The sequence below is a fragment of the Corvus hawaiiensis genome, chromosome 5, assembly GCF_020740725.1.
Source record: "Corvus hawaiiensis isolate bCorHaw1 chromosome 5, bCorHaw1.pri.cur, whole genome shotgun sequence".
Taxonomy (NCBI): Eukaryota; Metazoa; Chordata; class Aves; order Passeriformes; family Corvidae; genus Corvus; species Corvus hawaiiensis.
In genome coordinates, this window is record NC_063217.1 from 46,521,664 (window position 1) to 46,540,202 (window position 18,539).

Sequence of the window (18,539 nt, forward strand, 5' to 3'; positions counted from 1 at the left end):
CCAGAGGAGTAATGAAGAAAAGTAACATTTCCCAAATAGGAGAATTGTTTCTTGTGCATGTCTGCTACAAAATACAAACTTATGCTTAGAGAATCGACTGATCATCAAAATCACAAACACTAAAAATGTTTCTCTGCTATACAAGACCTTTTTTCACCTTCCAAAGCATTTGGTATCCTCTAAGAGATTCAACGTAAATCATTACATAGATGGCTGATGTCGTCTGCTCTATCAGGTAGCTTTTCTTATCTATATTTTCCTTTAAGAACATAGGGATTTCCCTCAGCTTCTCCAGTTTCACTGAGTTTTTGTCATGCTTTCAATGCAAAGTCAATCCAAGATTGTTGTCAAAGGTACATGCCAGAGGAGAGAATTAAATCACCAAAATCCTCTGTGCATGCACTAACCTAGTATTTAAAAATTCTCCCTCTATGTGAGTTTTGTTTAAACCAGGTATGATTCGCTTTTTATCACATGGTCCACATCCACATGCTGACACCATTTTGCTCATAGCTCATTCTTTCCTGTAGGAATTTTTGGCTGCTGTTTTCCAACTAACATGTTCCACCAACAGTTACTTTCCTTCCTCTTTTAGACAAAAAGTTGTTAAATTCTCTTGACATTTGTCCTTAAGATGCCAGTCCTGGAAAACTCTGCCTGTTAGTTTGACTGCAGTTAGGAAAAGGATATGCTTTCACATCCATAGGAGAACGATTTTTCTTTTAGCAACTAATATTTGTAGTGATATATTTCACTGCTGTTTCTAGTAGCCCTTGTTGAACCTTTGTTCCATGATAATAGAACAACACAAGGAAAGAAAGTAGTGGAGATGTAAGGAGTTAAACTGAGTTAAGCTGCCATAAGTTGTTGCTGAAAATGGTATGATTTTAATATTCTACAGAAAACAGTGTTAAAAGGAGGGAAAGGGAGAAAACTGTAAAGGCACAGCAGCAATTTATTCTTTCTGTTTCATTAGCTTACACAGCTGTGCCAGCACACATCCTAGCCAATCTTTGTTAAAATAAAAATAATGCTGTCATTTGCAGACGGGTTTCCATGTGGAGAGAAACAAAGACTCAGTAGCATGAAGCTTCATCTTATAAGGATATTTCTTTTCTTCAAGTATTCTGGTAGGCTAAGAGATTACACTTTTTTTCCTATTCCTCTTTTCTGAAAAACATTGCACCTAAAGAACAAGGATAAGCAGAAAACTGTTTTCTTAAAAAAAAAAATAACTATCCTTAAAAAAAAAAAATTGTGTTTGCATCAACTTTGATACAAAGTTACATCAAACCAAGTCAGATACTTTTGTGGTACAATGAGGAAAAATGTTAGCGTAAGATCGTATTTGTGTGCGCTATTTCATAACTTCACATGAAATGTTTTTGCTTCTGATTGAAGCCTGAAGTTCTTTCAAGGGATAGGCTCTTTGGAACTTTTCAGGAAATGCTGACCTGACTGCAGGGTGAACTTCTCCTGTTTAACAAAAGGGAGAAAAAAGGATAGCTTTTGCTGGTAAGGGAAATGGGCTTTACTTACATCATCAATCAGCTCAGTGTTAGAGAACCAGGATGCCTCTTGTGTGAACTGTTAACATTTAACGTGTTTCTAGCTGAATGACTGGGTTTTAAGAGCTATTGACAATATGCAATGACTGCAATTAAAAAAACTACACTTCTAATCCCAGATACCAATAGAGTCAATGAGGGAACTGAAATTTCTTAAGGACCAATGAGAAATTTTGTTTATGGCTGTAATTTGGTATATTAGAGAGCTGTAAAAAAGAATATCAGACTGCTTGTTTGAATTGAGGTATCTTATAAAGAAATTGAAAGATATATTCAATTTTCAATATGATTTGAGGATCAGAGATAAAAACTTAACCAAAGTAACTGTGAGCAGATGTCTCAACACTTGAAAATGTGGCTTGGTTTACTTAACTAAAGGATATAGAAATGTGATGCCATTTTTCATAAAATTAAAAGACTATTTTTTTCTTATAGCCATTTGACCAAAAGCAGTTTTCTGTGGACCTGTGTGCATTCTGACACCTTCAAAGATACAAAACCTGACAGGAAGTGGAAATTTGAAGCACTGTGATTTGTTAAGTTAAAATGAAGTAGGCATTCTCAGCCTATTGAAATATTTTATTTAAAAATAAATCTATATCAGTGATAAAATATCATAAAAAGATAAAAATCTTCATTCTGTTGAAATCAATTGACCTGAATGAAAGTTTGTAGATAGGCGTGTTTTGCAAGATAGTTCTTTAATTCTTGGCTGTCCTCAGTTTTGGGGGTTTTATTCATTCCTTTTTGTAAGAAGAATTTCATGGTCAAGTGGATAGAAGACTGTATAATATTAAATATAAAAAGTCTTCCTTTCTTTTCATCTCTGCCTAGACCTTTTCTGCAGAGACTCTGCTGTGATTTATCTTTTCAAGTTCCCAGAGAAAAGAATTGGCTAATTTAATGATGAAGGTGAAGTCAGTGAGATTCAAGTATTATGTGAGCCCCAAATAAAAAAATGAAAAATATATTTGGAAACTTTTTCTAGAAACAGAAAAACTGTTTTACTGAAACAACTGAAAGAGCTTGGGCTTTTCAAACAATTGCTAAGAGATTGTTTCCTGGTATATCAAGGAAATGCTGGGTCTTTGACCAAAACCACGTATCAAAACAGTGGTGATAAACTAAATGAGACCTTGTGGCATGTTGTTTCCGAGTAAGCACTAACCTGGAGGAGGAAGGAAATGGGGGCTGAATCAGGGGCGTGGCCTCTTCCTGTCGATCAGTACAGACCAGACTGACAGAGAAATGCAGATCAGTGGAGCTTGGTGGTTGGTATGTGAGCTATGAGAGCTGTTAATGCTGCATGTATTGGTGTTCTATGCAGAGCTTGGGTAGCTTGTCTAGTAAGGAACCAGGTTGCAGTTGCTTTCTGGCTTCCTAATTATGAGTTTGTAGTCTGAAACTTGATTTTCTTCTGTAATGTAAACCACAGATGAAAAGTAATCTTGGTCAGCAAAATTAGTCCCTATCCTGCTAATTCTTGCTCAGCCTAGATAACCTACCTAATTCTTAACACCTTGACTACCAAAATGTTTTTTTCTGTTGTCCCCTTTGCTCTTAATTATTTTATTTGAAGCCCTGTATTGATGCCACACTACCCAGAAAATTTCATTTCGAGTACAAGGAGATCAAAATCTAGGACTCTGCATTACTGTAAGTATATAACATTAGACTTGTGGGAGCAAGATGTCTCTTCTCAGTTCCCACATGCTGGACTCAGGAAGGAGGAAACCTCTCCCACTTCCAACTCTACAGGAGTTAATGAAGTTCAAGTCCACATCTAGTTTGGTACAGAGCATTCGGGCTGTACCAGGGATTTCTGGCAAGGAGAGGAAGACATAATCTCCAGGTCAGGCTGGATTGTTCAAACATCTTAAAACTCTATTGCTACTTTACAGGGACTTTGATAGGATAGATACCTTCAGTCACAGTTACTGTATTATATCACCTCACAGCTTTTCTCAAAGGAGGGGGCTTTCATTGCACTGTGCACTTGTAGCTGAAGGGCTGGACTGGTAGCTAAACGTATGAGAGGTTTTAAGCCATGACTAAAGAAGTCCTAGTTAAATACTGGAAAACACACAAACTACTTTCCACCTGCAGCTCAGCCTAGCTAGGCTTTCCTGTTTCTGAACACAACTTAGTCATCTGTGTTTGTGCATTTTTATCAGTGGGTAATTTACTCTCTTGCTTAATTAGACAGGTGCTAAACCTTCCATGTTTCATGACCTACATCACTGGTGTGCATACACTGGGCTTCAGATTTCACTGAAAGTCTGGCTGTGGTACTGTGGGACGTACATCTGGCAGAATCCTCGGGGTTCCTGGCATAAAGTGACATTAGTGTTTACTTTGTACAAGAAAAAGTTTTAAGTAACAGTCATGAAGAGATGGGTCTAAACCAACAAGCATTCACAGAGCATCCCCACATAGGTGTAGATCCCTTCAATGTTGCAGGCCTTGCTGCTGCTACTTGAGTTTCTTTCATAAAGCTGCGGTCATCTTTGTTCTTAAAAGGAATGACTGTTCATTCCTGTGGTGGCAGTCAGTTTTCTTTTGCTTGTGTAAACCACTGAGAGTGCATGTGTAAACATTTCAAAGTGAAATAACAGCATTTTTCCCAGGTCCAGGGTAACGGATAAGCAAAATTCATCCCATTATTTATTTTAATCAGGAAACACGAAAGGATTTTGTGTTTTATCTCTCTTATTACGCTGATTCTGAGATATTTCAGAAGCTGGTATAGATTGGTGTTATGTTAAAGCTGAGTTAGTCTTTCTGGAAGCTCTCTACATGCAGAGAAATTGATGAATTAGATCTTAAAATGAAGTAAATTAGAGTAGTATCATTCTGCTGTTCCCTGGCTGTAGCTTGTCCTTGTTTTGTTAGCTAATTTCCTGCAAAAAGAAACTGTGTCCAGCATGCTGCTGTATTAAATGTTGTATAGGGCTCTTGCAGCATCATGTGGTTAGAGAAAAATGCTCCTCTTTTATATATCTACAAAACTGAGATGGTTCTCACCTAATTGAAATTAAAGTGACGGTCATGTTCAGAAGATGCTAGTCTTCCAGCTAAGTTGGACATCTGAGCTGTCCAGCCCTACCATTAATTTTTAGTTCTGGAAACTATGATGGTTTGCTAATTTTCTCCTAAAAGACCAGACTGAATTCCAGCATGTTGGGGTTTTAGTTTAGTCTTAGGTTTTCCTGTTAAAGGAATTTTCTCCCATATGCATGTTGCTAGGGGACAAATAGCTGTACTTAAGAAAGACAAAAAGGGGAGTGGGGCGGGCCTGGCTACTCTTTTGTCTACACCTGGGTGTGGGGACAGTTCGCTCTGAGCGTCCGGAGAGAGAAGCTGCAGAGAAAGGAGCTGCTGCTGCTTTCTTTTTGGCCGTTCTTTCTTCCTGCTGGAAGCAACGCCGGGACCCCAAAAGCCGCTTTCCCTGCCCTGCTGGAGACCGAGCTGTGGCTGCCCTGCCCCGCTGCTGCTTCGAGTTTTCGCTACGCTGTAGCCCTGCTCGCCCTGCCTGCCTGGGCCTCCGTGGTTTTTCCCATCTGGATACATCTCGTCTGCCACCCGGGATTTGCGTTCGTCCCTGCCATTCCAGCCTGCTGTTCCTGAGAGTCCGGGATCGGCTGCCCAGCGGTTTGTGAAGCCTTTGTTCCATCCCTTCCCGGGATCCCAGGGCACCAGAGCCGCGGGTTTCCCGAGCTCGCTCCGGAGCGCCCCCTGCAGCCGCGGGGGAACCATCGCACCTGCCCTGCTCACCGGGAGCCGCCAGCGCCCCTGCCGGCTGCGAGCGGAACTGCACCCGAGGGGAAAGGGCCTGACAGCCGAGAAGGCTGGGACTGGGTTTGTGATTGCTGTTACTGCCATAGTTGTTGTTGTTTTGTTTGACTGGTTATATACATATATATATATATAGAGTAAAGAACTGTTATTCCTATTTCCCACATCTTTGCCTAAAGGCCCTTGATTTCAAAATATAATAACTTGGAGGGAAAAGGGGTTATATCTGCCACTTCAAGGGGGGCCTCTGCCTTCCTTAGCAGACACCTGTCTTTCAAAACCGAGACACAGCTCAACTCAAATGCGTATTTTTTGTCTCCATTTTAGCAAAGTTCTAAATATTTTTGGAGCAACTGAGTTCCTAAAACTCCAGGCCATGAGAAATGGACCTTTAGAGAAAAGCCTTGTCACTTCTTTCTTGCAGTAACATGGAGATGGTCTTTGTGAGTCACAGCATCTCTGCAGCAGCACTGCATGTTTGTCATCTCTTCTCTGCATTTTCTCTTTGGAGCCTGACAAGGCATGGATCTGTCATGTCCTTATTGGAGGAGAGACAGAGTGGTGGAAACTCACAGGGAAGTCCTGTGAAGGCTTTTGGAAGTGCCGTATAGAACGCCCAGCTAATAACCGTACCGAGGATGTGTGGGTTACACACCTATAGATCAGTGTGTTTAGCAGAGAAGGGTGGTGTATTTTGGTTGTAACGTGGAAATCTGAGTATCTCATACAAAAAATAGCATTCCTACTACAGACCTCTGCAATGGCTGGTTATTTATCTGCAGAAAACTGCCAAGTCTTACACAGATAACATTGTTCGGGGGCAGAGAAAGCAGTTTTAGGAGTGTTGTTGCAGTAACTTGAAGAAATGGGGTTTTTATCAGAAAAAATGATGTTATTGGTGTGTGGAGATAATTTTAGCTGTTACATTGGTTCTTTTCAGATGTAGTTAGAACTTAATTACTGTTTAAGCTCTGTGGTTTTTTAACTTTAAAACTAGTTTGATTAACAGTGGAGAAAGGAAAGCAATGGCACGTCCGCTCTTGTATGTGTATGTTGATAAGCCCACACACAGAATGAGTATGCACTGGGAGGACAAAGGCACCTCAATACTCCCTTTGAGTGCTTTATTTAAAACAGAAATAATGATACTGTAGAAGAAATAATTATTACTGGCTGTCTACTGTAATAGTAATAACAGCTACTGTAAAAGTTGAAACAACTCTGGCATGTTTACTGCATATGACAGCAGAAGGCTTTCAGAGTAATCTTGATTTCTGTTCTGGACTGTCTTTGGGAAAGTTGCCTTCATGAGCACTGAGACCACATGTAAGTGGATGGTCTAACACAAGAACACACTGACCTCAGAACTCAGCTGAAGTGGCATGGCAGATAAAGTTACTGCTTTACCTTGATAAGAGGAGCCAAATTAAATTAGCAGAAGTGGGGTCCAGATATTAACAAAGGCAAAAGTTAGGACTTCTGCTTTGGTTTTGTAGCTTTCAGAGTGACAAGTCTATAGCAGTACCTTGAAGGTAAACTGCTTCTTGAATGAAGCAGCTACTTCTCAGTTCCCTTACAAGAGGAAAATACAGTATTTCCAGGACTGTTAAAGTTTTGAGGGTTTCTTGTTTTGAAGTCAGCTTCTAACAGTTGTAACCTATTTGCAAGATGATCAGACTGTAAATGTTATTTACAAAGGGGAACAGTGTAACTGTCTTTCTGTGGGCAGGGTAAATATTTAGACTTTCTGAGAGAACACGTGACAGTGTAAGTAAGATTTTCTGTTGACGATTACTCTGGAATCAAAGATTAGGAAATGAAGAGTTTTACAGTAAGTTGTCTACTGTCTTCAAGTATTAGCATTTAACATTTTCATTCGGGATACTATTTCTTACTAATCCTTTATTTGGGTTGAAGATTAAAAACCAGATGTTAGGACTTTGAGTTGTTTGTTTGGGATGTGTGAGTGTCAACCCAAGAGAGAGTAGTGGAATTTTTAACAGGGGACAATACATGAAGGTTAAGAAGGTGCACCCAGTCAGTTTATCAGAGATGTTTTTTTCTTTATTCAGCCTTTTGTTTAATTCAGCCCTGAGCAGATGAACTGGGCTGAGAAGTAGTTGAGAAATCATGATCTGGCCATAAGGAGAAATATAATTAATTTTTGCATAAAGTGCATAAATTGTTGTGTGAGACTAAATTTTAATCCCTGTGATGTCCTATTCTGCTGAGTGTCTTGGATTTCTGTTGAGAAGCTAAGGGGGGGAAAGTCTTGTTCCTAACATTTAAAGCAGACTAATATGTCTGCAGTGCTATGCACACTCCCTGTAATTAAGAAGTTCAAGGCAAATTACAAGTGGCTGCAGAATGTCTTTGTCTATTTTTGTAAGGCACTTAAAGTCTGGGTGAAACATCTGTTTCCTCCTCCCCACAGCTCATTTCAGAGATTAATATGACTCTAGTGAAATCTCACTGTGACATGTGCTGCTATTCAATGAAGATGTTCCAAACACCTACGCAAAACCTAATTGCAGCTTCTGCCACTTACTGCCTCTATTGAGGAAAGAAAAAAAAGAAAAGAAAAGGAATTTCAAAGTTTTGTGAGCTAAAATGGGAGTTGCCAGTCTGAGTTACACCTACAATAAGAAGCTGTGGCAGAAAGTACTTAAAAACATGGAATTATTTGGCATTGCTCATGCCACATGTGTTGAGAGATCACTGCCTCTGCAAATATCACTGTGCTTTTGCTATTTGTTTCTGTCCTCAACATAAGGGGTGCAGAAATTGTGGAGCTCAGAAGGGAGATATATATCCAGAGATACTTTGGTTTAAGTCCCTTTCTCCTGCACAAATTCTCAGTGTGGTTTTTGAGAGACAAAATTTCAGACTTGGAATACATTGCAATTTCTGTGCAGAGATGAATTTCCTATATCTCTACAGTCCAATAAAAATTCATATGTTGGTGAGAAACGGTGATGGGTGCATACCATCTGACATTTCAAACCAACCAACTTTCTGGTTTTTGCCACTCCCTGTGATTGGGTGCAACACCCTCCACTGTGAAGAAATGTTTACAGAGTGCTTAGAGTGATGACAGAATCTGTTTCTGTGTTTAGTTCATTTTTTGGGCCCAGGCTCCTTGAAAGCAAGTGAAAAGCACCTCTGTGAGCTGGGCTGACCTCTGGCTAGGCTAACAGGTTGAGCTGAGGTTGAAGATGTTTTCACAAATGAAGGTTATTTTAGAATTAATGTCCTTTTCCTCAGCCACCAGACTAATCACTGCATATTTGTTACAGCTTCGCTTTGCAAAGAGACTAATACTACTTGATGCAGCTGGCTGTGAAATACAGAGGTGTTTTTGTCAGTTCCTGGAAAAAAACCTGACACTTCAGTTTGTCTTCTCTTCATCTCAGTTGGTGTGAAACTGTGTTGATCTGGTGAAATCAGAATGGTTGTTAGGAGGAGTTACCATCCCTGGCTTTCTGGTACTTGTCTGTGCAGCTGAGATGCCTCAGCTGTGACCACCTTTGGTGTTGATTTAAAGTAATCTGCTTTTTTTGGCACTGACCTGAATTGGGACTGCTTTCACAAGCATGCCCATGAGATAGTAGTACAGTAACAGCTGTATATTTAAATGTCAGTCACTGTAAGGCAATGCCACTGAAGCTACCAGTACAATTTAATATGACAGTTCCAGAGGGCAAGCAATGAAAGCTTCTTGTCAGGATGCCTCCAGTCATGATGGTAAAATCCCTGTGAAGAAGGTTAAAGTCCCCATGGTCTCAATTCCTTACTATGAAAATGCTGTTTCAAAGGACAAAGTAGCTCTGTTAATTTACTGTCCTAAAGTCTTTATAAAGATGTATCTTTGATGGCGGAGATTTCAAACCAGAAAACTATATAGAAAAGAAATAGTACCCTGAAGATAGACATACTATGTTTTAGTGAAGATAGCTATCTATATAGACACATATTCTAAGGTCAACATTTGAAGAGCTCTTTGCCCAAAACTCAAATCTGTTGCTGCTTATAGAAATGAAACAGTGTGTTTATCTAAGCCATTGAGATGTAATTTCAGTTTATACCATGTTAGCACAACTAATCCTTTCACTGATGTTCAGCTTCTGCCAATTCAGTCAATGGACTAATTGTGTGAAGGGAAGCATACAAGCACAGCAGTGTTTTATGTACTACATCTCACCACTTCCTGACCCTGTCTCCCTGCACACTACCTTCTTGCAGTCTTCTAGCCAGATCTGTTGTACAGTTAGAAATGCCCAGATTAATTTTCCCTGCTTTGACAAGCTCCTTTACATTGCAGGAGGCCAACTTTTTTAGTGCATCCATAGGAAGCGTCTCCACTACAGCCTTTCACCACACGAGAGACAGACTGAAGATGTAGGCAGCTGACAAATGTGAAAGCAATGAAGAGGTGTTCTGAGGTTGACAGCGCTTTTCATAGTACACGCATTTTCTGGAAAGGGCATAAGAAGGGAGATAAACAGGCGATGATTTTGGCAAGCTGAGCAGAAGCTGTAGCAGACCAAGATGTTCCAAAGAGAAGATCACATCAAAAAGGTAAGAGCACCAACTTCATCCTGTCCTTTTCTCATGCTGCTTAAATATTTTCTTGAAAATCAGCAATTCTTCCTTCAAAAATGCTGACATTTTCTGGAGAATCCTATAAATGCTATAAAAGTAATTTAGCATTACTTTGAAAAAAATACAGTACTATTTTTATGACTCATTCTAGCCCCCTCAATTCCTGCTCAGAGTAGGGTTTTTTCCCAGAAGCTCTGCAAACTGATAAAATAATAATAACAGTCCAAACATCAGAAATATCTCTGCATAACTTCTGCATATGGAGTAATAGTAAATCAAGACAGAGGGTGGAAAGCCACAGAGCAGTTTATAAAAGGTCCTACATAAGACTTTGACTCGAGACTAGAAATAACTGAAAATAACTCTGAAAGTCTTATTCTTAGTTAAACTGTTTTTACTTAAGGGTGTGACAGCAAGGATGCATGCCTAAAAGGACTGTGACTCTGTCAAGAGTGTCATAATGTCATGTATGCATCCAAGGGAAGAGAATCAAGGGATTAATTTGATTGTGTTTGTGTCTAACAATGTGTAATCTAGGATGTTACTCAGCCTTGCCCTAAGTATACAGTCAGCTGAGTAAATGATGAGGTTCCTTGCACCAGCATGGGTTTGGGCCAAATCCAAGGGATTTTGAAAATCCCTCTGGTAATGTTCTCAGCACAATTGTTTTAATGTAGCTTATAGCTAGGTCAATATTCAATTTCAATCATCTAATTTTTTTTTTGCTCTTCTATATATACTTGAAGAAGTTTTATTAAAAATTATAATGTTCCCAGTTCCACCTTCTCTGTGGTCTACAGTCCTAGGCAGACTGGAAAGTACAGTAGTACTATACATTTTTGCACAGCTTTTCATAGTGTTACGAGAAACAGAAGAGGGTCTTGAGATGTTAAAATACTGTGCAGTGATGGCAGCCTTCAAAATTGCAACAAAGCTTCTGCTGATTTTGAGTAAAATTGGTCTGAGTGTTTCTCAAAAATGTCCTCTTCCTGGTTATTTGGTTTTCATGGAAGCATCTGGTAGGATATGTCAAACAATGATAGTTGCAGTAACTGGTCTTGATAACAGTTTTTAGTTTTCTGGTTATCAAATTTCTGCTCCAGGTCAGGCTTCTTATATTCAAATGGACCATATTCATCACCTAGTGTTTTGGAAAAACATGCCTGGAAACTAAGATATATGTGGTAGCTGTGGGACTGAGTGCCGTCCTTTCAAAACTTGAGTGAGCACTCCAAGATTTGAGAACTCTTGAAGGCCCATGTTGGGATTTTAGGAGTTCTCTCTTTTTTTTTTTTTTTTTCCCTCTTAAGGAATTTTTCCCCATTGTGTTGCTACGAAACAATAATGACTGGATACTTAAGACAGAGAAAAGACCTGGCCACACCTCGGGGGAGGGGTCCAGCTGGCTACTTTCTTTTACATGGGGTTTTCTCGTGTAGGGCAGAGATGCCGCGAGATTTGGACTGGGGAAAAGGGGTTGGGTGGAGCCCCTACAACTCTTGTGCTCTCGCCTTTCTAAGGGGAGAGAAGCTGTGGGTGCTGTGGGGAGAATTCATCACCACGGTGGGGTTCTGTCTTCCACTGCCTTCCTTCTACTGTGAGTGGAGCTTGCTCGCTGGAACGGCCGTTGCACTGGGACCCTATTTAACACCCTACCTCATTAAAAGAGGGGCTTCTTTTTCAACATCTGCTCGGGTGCCTCAGGGGAAAACCCTGGGATCCTGAGCCCGCCTTTCCCTACCCTGCTGGGAGCCGGGCCGCGGCTGCTCTGCCCCCGCCGTTCCTTTGCCACTGCTCTGAGCCTTCGCTAGCCTGCAGCTCCGCACCCCCTGCCTGCCCAGACGTCTGGGGGTTCCGCTACAGCTCTGGAGTTCGATACATCTCGTCTACCACCTGGCATTTTTTGCTCATCCCTGCTGTTCCAGTTTGCTGCTCCCGAGGGTCCTGCTGGGACACCGGGATCAGCTGCCCAGGCATTTGTGAAACCTTTGTCCCATCCCTTCCCGGGATCCCAGGCCACCAGAGCCGCGGGTTTCCCGAGCTCGCTCCGGAGCGCCCCCTGCAGCCGCGGGGGAACCATCGCACCTGCCCTGCTCACCGGGAGCCGCCAGCGCCCCTGCCGGCTGCGAGCGGAACTGCACCCGAGGGGAAAGGGCCCGACAGCCGAGAGGGCTGGGACTGGGTTTGTGATTGTTTGCTGTTACTGCCGTAGTTATTGCTGTTTGTTTGACTGGTTATATATATTATAGTAAAGAACTGTTATTCCTATTTCCCATATCTTTGCCTAAAAGCCCTTGATTTCAAAATTATAATAACTCGGAGGGAAGGGGGTTGCATCTGCCATTCCAAGGGAGGCTTCTGCCTTCCTTAGCAGACACCTGTCTTTCAAACCAAGACAGCCCATCATTGCTTGGATGAACTGAGCACCTTAGCATCTGACCACTAGACACTTCTTAGTAATTCTGAAGTGTGGCAGTCTTTGAGGTCTGGACTAGTGCAATGGGCCAAGTCATGTTATTAACAACTAAATGGATGCATACCGGATTTTCTGCATAAGGATCTTGGCATCTTTTGGGTCTTAGCCCAAGCACTTCACAGCTTTGAGATCGGCTAGAGCAGCTAAGAAACAAGGTAAATTCTTAGAACACTCTAAATGGTCTGAACTGGATGACCAAATTCTAACTTGGCTGTCTTTGTCATTTATCTTTCAGGTCCTCAGGCTCCATCAGCCACCATCTGATCGCATTGCAGCAACATAGATGTTGCCATGAGGATCAGGAGGTGTCCTGTCTGCTTCACAGCTTGTCTTTTGGTCCTGCTGGGTGCACACCAGAGAGAGCTCCATATAGAGGCAGAGCACACATTTCAAGAGAGCTGACAAACCAGTTCCTGCACATACATGCATCTGTGTAAGAGTACTCCAAGACCAGAGGCCTCTGTGGCACTGCATGGATATAAGAACTGTTGCATGTGTGAGGTTAAACTCTGCTTTTTGAGATATGATGCTTAGACGAGGATTTATTCTGTTTCTTCCCCGACTTGTAGGCCTGCTGGTGGTGGCCTGTTGCTCAATGTCTATTGTTTATATGTTGGCTTGCACACCCAAGGGTGACAACCAGCAGCTTGCCTTGCCCAGGGTGCACAGTCCGACTGCGAAGGAGGGATATGAAGCCATTCTGCAAGAGCGAGAAGAGCAACACCGCAATTACATCATCAGCTTGAAGAAACAAATTGCCCAGTTGAAGGCTGAGCTCCAGGGCAGGACCGAGCAGCTTAAGAACATGCAGAACCAGTACCCAGACTCCTTGGACATTCAGCTTGACCACAGTAAGCCGGAGAAGGCCCAGGCCAACCTGTTGGCTTTCCTCCGTTCCCAGGTAGACAAAGCAGAGGTGCACAGCGGTGTTAAGCTGTCCACAGAGTACGCGGCAGTGCCCTTTGAGAGCTTCACCCTCCAGAAGGTGTACCAGCTGGAGACAGGGCTGACACGGCACCCAGAGGAGAAACCTGTAAGGAAGGACAAGCGAGACGAGTTGATAGAGGTGATCGAGTTAGCAGTCGGGAGCTTGAACAAGCCAGATGGGGTCAGTAAAGCAAAACCCCACGTATACACAGCCTCCGACTTCGTTGAAGGTTCGTATGCAGAGAGCAGGCTAGAAGGTCCACACGGTGCTGGGGCGGAGTTCTGGTGTGAATGAGTTGCTGAGGGAGATGGGAGCTGTGTCAGAGCACAGATGTCTGGGATGGTGTTAGTGCTGTGACCTAGCGATGCTGTCTCGGGCACAATTGCAAAATGGCAGTTTTCCTGGGGAATAGGACTTAGTGACAACAAAGCCTGCCAGTCTCCTGCAGTGACACCAATGTGCGCTCACAGCTCTCTAGTCATGCGCTTGCCTCAGAACTGACTAAGCAAGGAGTGACTGACCAGGCTGCAATCCCAGATCTATTTCCAGTGTTAACATTGACAACTGCAGTTCAAATCCATGCTGCCATTCTCCTCCTTCCTGTTTGTTGTTCAGTTTATCTTTTCAAAATATGTTTCCACAGTTTATTATAGGTGTATGACTGTTTGGCACCAGCTCTTCCATGCGAGAGGGTGAGGAGATAGGAGATTTTTCTTGCCACACTTTACTTTATATCCATTAAGCTGTGAGCCTGCCTTTATGCACAATCAAGGGTCTTTGACTGGATACCAGTGCTGTGCTTGGGGAACAAGTGCAGAAAGGTGTGGGGAAGAGATGCATGCTAGTGCTGGTTCTGTGCAGGTTCTTCATGCACATTATAATGGTCTTGCTGGCTTTCACATACCATGGTGAAATACTCCAGAGGGAGGAAGCCCTTCATGTGACTTGGAGCTCAAGAAACTGGAGCCCTGTGTGCAGCTCAGTCTGACCTCAAGAAACCTTCCTTGTGTCCTCCCCCTGTGGGGCAGGTCCTTGCTTCTGTAGGTGCAAGGAAATAAATTCTCATTCTCATTCATCAGCACACACTGATTTGTTTGCAAATGCAGGGATCCATGTATTGGGGCTGGAAACAAAGAGACTTCATAGAAAATTTTCCTGCCAAATTCCTTTGGAGGTTTCTGTCACTTCTTGTCATTCTCTTTTTCCCCATCTTTCATTCTCCCAAGAATGGCAAAGACTGCCAGTGAAAGGACAAATCCATTGCTCTGTGTAACTTCAGTATGTGTAGGGAGAACTGAGTTTTCTGTTCCAGTTCTGCATTTCAAGTATAGTTTGGACTCTGAACTGCTTTTGGAAACAGTGCTCTGCAGGTGCCACTGCCTACACAACAAGTTAGTAATAAGCTGCATTCTATGTCAGCTTCTGGCAACTTAGTGTAATCAGCAACACAGCAACCATGAGTGCATTTACCCAGCCACCAAGCCAGCTATTTTCAATTTCTAGAACTGCCATGGGCAGCTGGAGATTTCTGGGAGACGTGGCCCAGATCTCTACTGAAAGTAATACCACTGAACCCTCTAAGTGTTTTCCAGCTGCTTTAGCAATAACAGCACACAAAAACTGTGTGCCTCTCTTATGTTAAATGTGAGGCTACCACCCTCATCTTAAGGTTGATCAGATGGAGAGATGTGCTGAAATGAAAATCAGGTAATCAGGGTCAGAGACAGGATTTAAAATCTGAGCTGGTGCTGTCAGTATGTGGGATTTGTGTCCTTGTTTTTCCTCTATTCAGCAATGCCTTTGACACCAGCTTTTCTCAAGAGTGTTGCTGATCCTGAGTCTTGCTAGAACATAGAGTTGCGCACAATAATCTTGTTTTCTTTGACCTCCTGGGTGGATTTTTCTTTTCTTGTGGATCACATCTGGTACCTGCTATCACTTTTTCAGTACTAGTTCACTGCTAGCATATTCCAATAGGCAGGGTGATGGTGTGTGGCAATAAACTCAGTTGGGGTCTGTTTCTCTTCCTTTTTTTTTATTTTGTGCATTTATTCTTGTCTTTGCAGAGGGAAAATGTTTCTTTAAACACTTCTTGCATTTAAGGAGAAATATTTTGTCTCCGTGGCTGGGATATCTTGACATTAGTGTTGCATCTCTTCAGTTTCTAGACAGAAGGACTTGTGCGTGGGAATTAGACTATGACCCTAGTACCCTACATCTGAGTTAAACTCCTTCTCAGCAGATTTGCTGTTACATGAAATGTGGATAGGATTCTCAGTTCTCCTTCCAGAGTAATAGCTGACACGTAGTGGAACTTTCCATTCCACCCCCCCCCACCCCCCCCCCCTTTAATCAAAACCAAGAGAGCCACACCTTCTCCCTGGAGCTCGAGATGTATCCATCTGGCTGCTGCTCTGCTTAGCTTCTCTCTTGAGAGAGGCACTTGGGCTGTTCAGCTGCTGTAATGCTCCCCTCTCCCCCTTACTCCTCCCACTTATGTAACAAGTTCACTAGCTTTCTGCCAAGGGGAGTCAGTAAGAAACAGCATGGAAAAAAATCAGAAATTTCTGTGTATTATAACAGGCAAAGGACTGCTCTGTTTCCAGTAGAAAGCCAGTTGCTCAGAAAGCAGGATAACAGGTCTGGTCATTAATTTATGTAAATAGCAGCCAAATAGATCTGGGAGTCATTCATTTTCTCACAGATAGAGATAATAATTTGGAGACTCTTGACAAGCCTGAGTAGTGTGTTCCATAAGTGAATGGAATCACTGCCTGGACATATTCCTTCCTAATATGAACAGTTCCAGAAAACCCCTGGATTGCTTAAAAAATGCCCTGGCATAACACCTTCAAATATGTTGGATCATAAGTTTTCCTACTTGAAGTATGTGGCTGTCTAGTGACTGGAATTTTAATCAAGGTCTCAGAGGCAAATGAAAAAAGGAGTAGCTTTGCTTTCTCAAATGGGAAGCTACTGGTGGTGGGCTATCTGATGGAGTTTTGCTGTGGAAGCTTATTGCAAAGAAGGAAAGATGCTTTTCATCAAAGGATAAGATGCTGTATTTTACTGCATGTTGAGTGGGAAGACCATTGTAATACTGAGTTAAAATGGGGACAGTGAATCCTGATAAATCCTCATAGTGGCTCCTACATCATCTAACAGAAGGGAACTAATGAGCATGAGTCCAGGGAGCGTTTCTAGTGACAGTGGAAGACTTGAAGCCTGTAGTCTGTGAACTGAGGCTAAAATTGTCATCCACTCAACAGCATTTTGTTAAGAATGCATGGCTGTTTGCTAGTTACACATTTTATGTAGATCCATATACATGACGTTTGTTTGCCTGCCCTGCTGAATAGACATCAGGTATTTTCCATCTCTGTAGAGAGTCCTGGGAATTGCTGCTCTGAAGACTGGAGACTTACTGCTCTTTACTCAATTCTTGAGCCCATGCCATTTTTGCTTCTCGCTTGTTCTTTACCTTTATTTTAGCGCCATTCTGTCTGCTGACACAGAGCTCCTGTTTACTTTTTTACATTGGGTTTCCAAAGGCTTTGACTTTTCTCCCTGCCTCTGAAAGGAATGGTGCATATTCTGAACTATATCTGCTGTAATGGAAGCAATAGATGATCAATAACCTTCTTTTATCTATCTCTAGCCTTTCCAAGGCTTTCATTTCAGGAGCAATCTTTTATGGAAAAGGTTTTTTTGTTTACTCTTTTGAGACTACTTTTTTCCTCTCCTCATAGTTTTATCTTGGAATTGAGGCTGTTTGACACATCTTCCTGAATCACGTAGAAAGTCCTGGTGGCACCAAGTAGAGCCTTTGGAAATGGAAAAATTTTGTAAAAGGCAGGATGTTCTGCTGGGTGAGTCGCCAGAGTGACTCAGGACATTCAGACTCATTTCCAAGGCTCACTGCCTGCCCTTGGGAAAGTCACTTTGTTCCCTGCTTCTAAAAAGAAGATACTTAAAAAAGGAAAGAAGATGCTTAAAAATGGAAAACAAATAGTTTAAATATGCATGAAGAATAGCCATATTTAATTAGAGGCATTAAAGTTGCATACAGTTCTCTTCAGTATAAAACGCTAGGATTATGAATTCTTGGATTACCATGTTGCACAAAGAAACCTTGCCTTCACCTAAGCTACTTGTTTTCAGACATAGTAGCAGTACTGAACAAGAACAAAACTACAGACTCAGAAGCAGCCTCTGTGTATATAGCCCTAGGAGGGACCCCAGTCAGGTCACAACTTGCATTCTTCTTTTAAGGTACTTCTTATTTGGCAAGGTTTCCTTTATTGTGTAGTACATCTCTCCAGGGAAGTAGTATTTGTGGGGTCATTGTTTCTTGGCTGGGGTAGGTAGAAGAGAATATAAAAGCAAAGACTGAGATGTTGTGTGGTAGGTACTATTAAATTTGTTAATTTAATTTAGATGTTTGTTATTCTTAAAAATGACAGTACACTATGTCAAACGTGAAACAGTCCTATCAGTTTCTCTCTAAAGAAAATGCAGATCAGATTTAATTTAGAGGTTTTTTTAGCTGAATGTCAAAAGGTTGCCTTAACCTTTCAAACACAAACTTCCTTAGTAAAACCTGTGTTCAAAAACTGCCTGAGCAAATGAGTGCACCCAACAATGCACTTGGATCATTAGCAGGCTTTCTGTAAGAATAAATGGGTGAACAGAATTCAAAGTCCCAGATTTGTATTCTCTGGCCACCAGGAGGATGAAACCAAGGGAGTATTAGGTCACTATTTAGATGATCTCCCGTTCAGAAACAGATGTAGTTGATGGTCTGCAGCTTGGGCAGACTATGAAAAAAGCTAGGAGGAGTCAAAGGCACAACTTTGAAAGATTAGCACTACAAGAATGATTGTAGTGCTATCTCCCTAGATTCATTTGCTATGCTAGAAGGAGGATTGGAGCATTTGTTGAATCAGCTTATATTAAAAATAAAACAAGAAATGAGTAACAGCTCAGTAAATCGGCATATATTATTAACCAACTGAAGTGTTCATTAAGAATAAAACACTTAGAGAATGATAGTGAAGATAAGACAGTCCACAGAACTCGATCCAGATAAAATCACACCTCATTAGTCTTTTGATTATACCAATGTAAGAGCTGAAATACAAGATGAAGATATTATGTCACTTTGCTCTTT

At 41.7% G+C, this 18,539-nt stretch overlaps 1 protein-coding gene across 4 annotated transcripts in view; it reads left to right on the forward strand.

Moving 5' to 3' along the window:
* The window catches only part of CSGALNACT1 (chondroitin sulfate N-acetylgalactosaminyltransferase 1), a 44,641-nt gene that overhangs the window by 16,951 nt on the left and 9,151 nt on the right, over nt 1-18,539 (forward strand). For 3 of the 4 annotated variants that reach the window (XM_048304789.1, XM_048304785.1, XM_048304788.1), the window contains 2 exons: nt 9,685-9,941; nt 12,677-13,598. In XM_048304789.1, coding sequence (XP_048160746.1) covers nt 12,965-13,598 — 634 coding nt within the window. In that variant the 5' untranslated portion in view covers nt 9,685-9,941; nt 12,677-12,964. Of the gene's footprint in view, nt 1-9,591; nt 9,942-12,676; nt 13,599-18,539 lie in introns of those variants that run through there. The other variant, XM_048304786.1, reaches the window with a different exon arrangement.